The sequence below is a fragment of the Amblyomma americanum genome, chromosome 6 (assembly GCF_052857255.1).
Source record: "Amblyomma americanum isolate KBUSLIRL-KWMA chromosome 6, ASM5285725v1, whole genome shotgun sequence".
In the NCBI taxonomy this organism is placed as follows: Eukaryota; Metazoa; Arthropoda; class Arachnida; order Ixodida; family Ixodidae; genus Amblyomma; species Amblyomma americanum.
Genome location: NC_135502.1, coordinates 111,780,537 through 111,787,697, shown reverse-complemented (window position 1 = coordinate 111,787,697; position 7,161 = coordinate 111,780,537). Strand labels below are relative to the sequence as shown.

The window sequence follows — 7,161 nt, the reverse complement described above, 5'->3', positions numbered from 1 at the left end:
GAATACTACAATGTGGCCAGATGAGTGTTCGGATCCTGCTAAACTCTGCACTGGCTGTGTGATCATTTGTAATCACTTGTTTGTAATTACTGGACGAATGTGAACTAATATTCATCGCAAAACGTTATGAAACGATCTACTAACTCCGTGATAGTCAACTTAAACTGATTATGCGTGTCTAAGCTGTATAATTGTTACATGAACCGCTAAGCGCTCACGCAGACGACAGCCTTTCCGAGTGGCGGTTAACGCGCAGAAGTGGAGAGAGATCTTTGCTGAGACTTTCGTGCGTTGACTGGAATGGCGAGCGAAGACGACTTTGCAAAATTTCGTCACTATTTCACGGACGAAGAATGGAAGGGCCTTTCGGAATGCATGAAGACGGCGGACTCGAACCTCAAAAAGAAGTATGAGCTGATGCTGAATCTGGGTGAGTGAACTCTTTTGTACTGCCTTCCTTCGGAGCTGCGTCTTTGAAAGCGCGAATTGCTTTAAAAGTTCTCTGCGATTAATATAGTTTAAGGCTACCAGAATGACGCAATTTTCAAAAAACGCAGCAACTGTGCATATTAGAAAATTTGTGGGGCCAGAATCAACGGCTCAGTCGCACACCACGACAGACATCAATGATTGCTAGCATAAAAGGAGATACAAACAGAAAAAGACTTGCGCATAAAAGATATGACTCTTACCTGCATATTTACAGGACTGAAGCCAGTGCTTCCTGAATTTATGAAACCAAAACCGGCCCCAGCTAAACCTGCTAAACCTCCAACAAAGTCCAATTCCCGTAAGTATACAAAGAGCTGTCACAGTGTCAGGTGCTGAGATAATTCTTTCTTTTATTTTTACGGCCACTTTCTTGCTTCATATGCTGATGGAAAGATGCACGTCTCTGCCTCAGTTGCATCTCGGAGCGATATCGCAGAGGTCCGTGACCCCGTATACGCTTAGAATGAGTTTTGTTCGACCTAGAACAGACGTTGGAAAATATGTTCAACCAATATTTTGTTGCAGTTGAGAAAACACCTTTTCAGATTGGACGGTCGTGACAAGTTGTTAGTGCGAGCTGCTCGTTTCGATAGGCAAATGATAATAAATGCAGCGTATGACGCAGTTAATTGCGCGCCGTAGAATGCTTTTCTCAGCTAAACTGGTGACTTGTTCGAGCTCAAATTCCGCACAGAAATGGCAGCAGCTCGGTACAATTGTTTCATGATACATTTGTGTGATGTAATTGCCTGAATCGGTAAAAAAAAAGAAGTCGGATATTAGCATTGTCTGTGGCGACGAGGAAACGAAACTAGCAGTTCTCAGTAAATGTACTTGTAGCGCCATCTCGTTTGGCAGATGTGGAGATTCGGCAAAGGAGGTGGGTGGGGATAATTTGCGGGAGATTTGAACACGTTTTTTTTTTCAACTGCTTTGTTAATGATGACAAAAACTTAATTTGGCCAAAATTCCACTAAATTTCAAGTCTTTTGTAAAAAAAAAAGACGGAATTTAGTGGAATTACATTGCCGAATATTCGAATATCAAATATTCTTTGCCGGAATTTCTTTGCCGAATTTAGTGGAATTTCTTTGTTGAATATCCACCATTTCTCTCCGAAATTTGAGCTCGAACAACTCATCAGTTTAGCTGAGAAAAGCATTCTACGGCACGCGTTTAATTGTGCGACAGTCTGCATCATGTTACACAGCTACCTATGTATGAGAGACGCCGTAGTGGAGGGCTCTGGAATAATATAGACCACCTACCTAGCTATAGGGTATTTAACGTGCGGTGATATATCGACAGAACATGTGTGCGTATTTGCATTTTGCCTCCATCAAAATGTGCTTCTACTTCGGTCGGGATTGAATCTCACGTCCTTTATTGGGGCTCAACAACCAATTACCATTCACTGAGGGCCCCCAGTGGGTAAAATATAGTAGAAAAGACAATCGCGCGGCTGCGATAGGATCCGAACCCACGGCCGGCCCATATACATGCCGCGTATGGTGGTCTCACCTCACCTACAATAATGGTAGTCTAAAAAAACCTCGGGCCTTCTTAACCACATTCAGAGAATAAAACGAGATAGCATTTGGAATATCGCCCACACCAAAATATTGTTGTCGCCTGTGTTGTCGCCTGCCTCAGTCCCGTCCTGTTTTGCGGTTTTGCTCTTCATGATGTCATACCAACTGGCCTACACCAAAGTCCTTCTAAGTTATTCCAAAGGACCCCCAAATTTTGCGAGTAAGCCCATCTCATAAAAAGTATTAAAGTGGATTAGTGCGGATTAATGGGTCTCTATTAATTCAGATAGGTGGATTGGTGGGGATTAGTGAGTGGATTGAGGTGGAAGATTGTGTCGCTATGATAATTCAGTGGAAGGTACTAGAAAATTCCTCAGATTTACACATTTGATGGTGCTGATGGCGTCGCGCCCCTCTTGACCAATCATTGAATTTCGTTACGGAGAAGCCCGGTGGTTTTCCCAAGACGACGACTTAATTTGGCATTGATAAATGGCACACACGCCCGTGCGCACACGCACACACACGCACGCACATCCGTTACCCTCGCGCGCACCCACCACACATACACAATTACAAATACACAGCCACCGGAAAGGGAAAACCATAGGCCATATACGTTCATTAATCTCTTGACTGAATGAGCTCCTTTGTACGGGTGGACTACTCTTCCTAGGAATCCTAGGAAATTGTTCCAGAGAAAAATGCGCGCACTCTTTTGCAAAAGTTTCGTGGAAATGCACGCGATACGGTTCCTTTTCCGTCAGTAGAAGTCGCTGCTCTAGTAACCAAATTCGGAGATTCTCGGTATGATTATGCGCCCGGCACAGAGCTGTTTTAACTACACGATGCATAAATTAGTGGCAGAATTTATAATCAATGGGGCTCTGAAACGTACAGAACGTACACAGTAACAATCAGCCATTCAGAGATTTCATACATCAAGTAAACACACCTTTTCCAATAAAAATTGGGCAGCTGCAAGTCCATTCACAGGATCAGGAAACGATTCAGGCTATCAAGAAATGTGTCATGGTCAATCATAGACGCCACGAATTCCGATCGAAACTCATAAACTATCCTCCGAGCTTTCTCACAAACTTTCCTTTGAAACAGTTTTGAAACATCACTCAATTACTAGAGATTATATATGGTTTGATGTTTTACTGGGCTGGGGACTGCTGTTTGGTTTTTGTTCTCCTAATAGAGTGTAGTAAGTGACGCTTGATTGGTCTGGAGCATGTTTGTTTTTCTGCGCAAAATAGTAGCGTGCCGTTAAAACTGCTTGATGCGCACGATTCTACAAGCCAGTCTTACAAATATCGTGGGGTGAAATGCAGCCTCGCCCGAGACGTCTTCCAGCGGGTCCCGCTACCCGAGACGCCAGCGAAAAGACATCAACTACATGGAATGCGAGGAGAACTCGGACGAAGAATACCTATGTGAGTTGTCTGCGAAAGCCGGTTCCTGACTTCCAACACGAGAATGGGAAATGCACACCTTATTGTAAAAGAGTCTTTTAGTGTAGTTCGTAAGGGGTGAACACATGAAATGCAGAGCGGCTTGTCTACAGCGTCAAGAGCTCTTAGCACAAACCTTCTTAGCTACTTACATGCTTCACTTTCTGGAGCGGCCAGTTGGGCAGCTTGTTATACGGTTAATGTATGTCGCACAAAAGGAGTGCTCTGATGAATTCATTTTTATCATGGCCTGAATGAGCCTAGGACACCCAGACACGGATATTTCACGCGCAAATTGATTCCGCTGCAGTCGGCGAGCAGTGCATATATAAAATATCCCAATGGGCATTGAAACTCCCTTGGACGTTCTATAGACGTTCAGGATGTCTGCAGGGCATCTGCAGAACGTCCAAGGAAGATTCAGTGCCCATTCTGATGTCGGCATCCGCACACCTTTTTTTTTTCCTAAACCACGGTGCGGGTAATCTGCTTCCAGTTTGCGATGACTGCGGTGTCGACCATCCCGGCGACTGCCCCAAACACGGACCACTGACCCATGTCAAGGACGCAGAGGTGAGTGCAAGCACGCGAGCTTGACGAATTTGAAATGCTGCCTTCAGACCGCGTTCGCATCTACCTCGTTTCGGCCGGCACATAGTGATCCGGTGAAAAATACGACAGCGAACTTGCCGAACGGAGATAGTGGTGCGTAGCATCAAAGCGTGCCTTCGTCCTATTGCAGTTCTCAAATATGGCAATTCTCTCTGCCTCCTTTCACCGCCTTTTTCATTCTATTCCTGACTGCGTGGTTCCGGTTCCCACCTTGATCGAGACCGTTCACTGCGCCTTTCTATTTGACTCCACCCGCATATCAGGCCTCCTTTTCATTATTTCATCACAGTGCAATGACTGCTTGATTCATGCAAACACAACTGATGAAGAGAGTTTTCGAGTCTGAAACTTCATCTCCACAGAATATGGCAAGTGTGGTTTGTGTGTTTCCAGGGCTGTGGCCAATGGCATTGCAGAAAGGCAGCCTCAAACTGCTACGCCGTTCGCCAAGCACTTATGGAGAGGTCTTCGCAGCTATATTGAAGATAATAATCTCTTTTCCCCTTTTAGGCTCGGCTTTCGATCAGGTCTTTCTGCACATGACGCATTTCTTCTTATCAAACACGAAGTCCTCACGGGGATACCTCCTGGCGGAGAGCACCTTCTTCTAACACTTGAAATTATGGGCGCCTTCGACATTTCCAATTCTGCAATTCTGGAAGGCCTAAATCATATACACTGTGACTCTCGCATCTTCCAATATATCGCCACCTTCCTCACTGCCCGCACAGCCACGATAGGTATCGGATCTACTAGATAGCCTTCCTTCCAAGCACCTGAGAAGGGCACTCCACAAGGAGCTGTCCTATCACCACTGCTATTCAATAAACGTATGGCCCCTCTCGCCCACAAGCTCTCTACACTCTCTGAGACATCGGATATACCATCTATGCGGATGACAACACCATCTGGTCAACCTGAGGATTCCTCGCCGCCAAAGAGCAAGCCTTACAAACAGCCATCAGTGCGGTCGAGCATTTTGTTCAGAGCAGCGGTATGCAGTGTGCACCGGAGAAATCGGAAATCATCCGTGTTCATGGTCCCCGCTATCGTTCCCCTGGCCCAATCATAATCAAATTCACAACCACCCTATCCATGCCCTATCCAACCCTAGCCATGAGTCGAATCCAGTATGGTCTCCCATATACCACAATATTGATCGCACCGCCGAGAGTAAGCTCGATATCCTTATCCGTTATGCCCTCTTTAAAACAGCTCTGGGCCTTCCCATGTGTACATCCACCACTAGACTGGTTGCATTTTGGATTCACAACATGTTTGCGGAAATCCAGTAGGCTGTTCTGAACTCCCAACAGACTCGCCTCCTCACCACCTCGGCGGGTAGGGCCATCCTTTCAAGGATAGGCGACCCATGGCCCTGACCGGAGTTCTTCCAAATGCTGTCCGCTCACGCCTTTACATAGACCCTATCCCTCGCCATATGAAGCACGAGTCACAGGCCCCGCGCTGTCAGGCCCGCCCTCGCAGCCTCTGCAGGCCATACGGCGAAGACAGCTCTGCTATATATGTGGATGTTAATTCCTATGCGCAGCCCCACAGATATGCTTGCGCTGCTGTCAATCACGCCAACACCCCTTTTCTTGGAGCGTCCTTCACGGCACAGGATGCTGCAGCCGCAGAAGCCATTGCAATAGCCATCTGCATCGAAATGTGCGACACCCAACACCACGGCACTCACATTTTTATCCCAAGCAGCCTGCAGAGCCTAAACGAGAGGACCAGTTCCGGGCACGGCTCTCCGCATATTGGGCGGCACTCTTCAGTATGATCACGTCATCACCTGGCGACATGCAGGTCTCGATGTCAATATTAGTGCAGATACCGTGTATAGCTCGAGATTACACCGACCGAGCAGGGCACCTTGAGTCTACTCTTTACCCCCTCTCAGCACATTTTTCAACCTGCCTAGAGACCCTCCTCCTAAATAGGCGTCTCTACGCCCCGCCAGATAAGAATCTCCCTTGAGGATTCCTACCTCCTAAGCCGCATCGAAACACTTACTTTCCCCAATCTCCACCACCTATACCGCATTCACCGAACATTATGCGCAGATACATGTCCCTGGTGTGGCGATATTCCCCCGTTCACGGACGTTACATGGATCTGCTCAGCTAAACCGAACCACTTGAAGCCGCACAACGCGGCTCTGGAGCAGTGGGAGGTGAAGCTGGCCAGCGGCACCCTGGGAGACCAGGAGGCGCTAGTCGTCATCGCCCAAGCGTCGGCGGAAGCCACTGGAGTCTTGAGCTGAGGAGCCCACCCCCAATCCGCTCCGGTCTTCTTTTTACAAATAAATGTTTATTCTCTCTTTCTGCCATTGACGTCACTGTCGCTGCTGCCATTGAGGTGGAAGGTAAGGTGAACGCATCTGGTTTACACGCAGTAAAAGATGGTTCGGAGATCGCTGCGTTGGAAGCACGGCAGTGGCAAATGTTTAGATTCCATGTCGGTGAGGCCTAAATGTTTCTGGAATCTGTGTTTAAAAACCGATTAATTTCTAGACAGCGCTTCTTAACGTCACGAAAAAAAGTTGGAAAAAAAGCATTGTCGAGGAGAGAGATTAAAGCAGGTTAGGGACAAATAGCAAAAGGCAGAGCGATGTGCGATTGTGAACAATGGTTCAGAATGGTATGTTTTCATTGGTGACAAGTGCAGCTGGCCTCAACTCAAAGGTCAGTATGGCCTTCCTACAGACACAAGTAACCACTTGCCTGCAGGTAATATTTACGGCCATGTAAGGTATTTTATTACCTGCAGCTCTTAGTGTTCTTTCTTTCACCATCGCGTAACGCTTAAACCACCCTTGAGAAGTACAATGCGATAGGATTAGAGATCCCGCTCGCGTAAGTATACTCTGTCCTCTCGTGCTGACCCGAAAGACGCGGGTTCGATCCCAGCCGCTCTAGTTGAATTCGTATGGAGGCGGAATTCTATAGAGGTCGGTGTACTGTGTGATGCCAGTGCACGTTAGCAATCCGTGGTTGAAATTTCCGGAGCTTTTCACTACGGCGTCCCTCATCGCATGAGTCGCTTTGGGGCCTGAA

General features: G+C 47.1%; 1 protein-coding gene across 2 annotated transcripts; it reads left to right on the top strand.

Annotated features, from left to right (window-relative positions):
- The first annotated feature begins 236 nt into the window (after nt 1-236).
- LOC144094921 (uncharacterized) lies at nt 237-6,399 on the top strand. Of its 2 annotated transcripts, none has more exons than XM_077628788.1 (5): nt 237-430; nt 707-790; nt 3,365-3,466; nt 3,981-4,057; nt 6,229-6,399. In XM_077628788.1, the coding sequence occupies exons 1-5, from the start codon at nt 301-303 to the stop codon at nt 6,244-6,246; spliced, it is 411 nt and encodes a 136-aa protein (XP_077484914.1). In that variant the 5' UTR covers nt 237-300; the 3' UTR covers nt 6,247-6,399. The 2 variants fall into 2 exon arrangements, with proteins under 2 accessions (XP_077484914.1, XP_077484913.1); XM_077628787.1 differs by having other exon boundaries at nt 6,169-6,399.
- The last annotated feature ends 762 nt before the right edge of the window (nt 6,400-7,161 follow it).

Coding starts and splice junctions, on each gene's coding strand:
- LOC144094921 (XM_077628787.1), top strand. CDS start 301: ATGGCGAGCGAAGACGACTTTGCAAAATTTCGTCACTATTTCACGGAC. Junction 431..706: donor TGAGCTGATGCTGAATCTGG/GTGAGTGAACTC, acceptor GCATATTTACAG/GACTGAAGCCAGTGCTTCCT. Junction 791..3,364: donor TCCAACAAAGTCCAATTCCC/GTAAGTATACAA, acceptor GGTGAAATGCAG/CCTCGCCCGAGACGTCTTCC.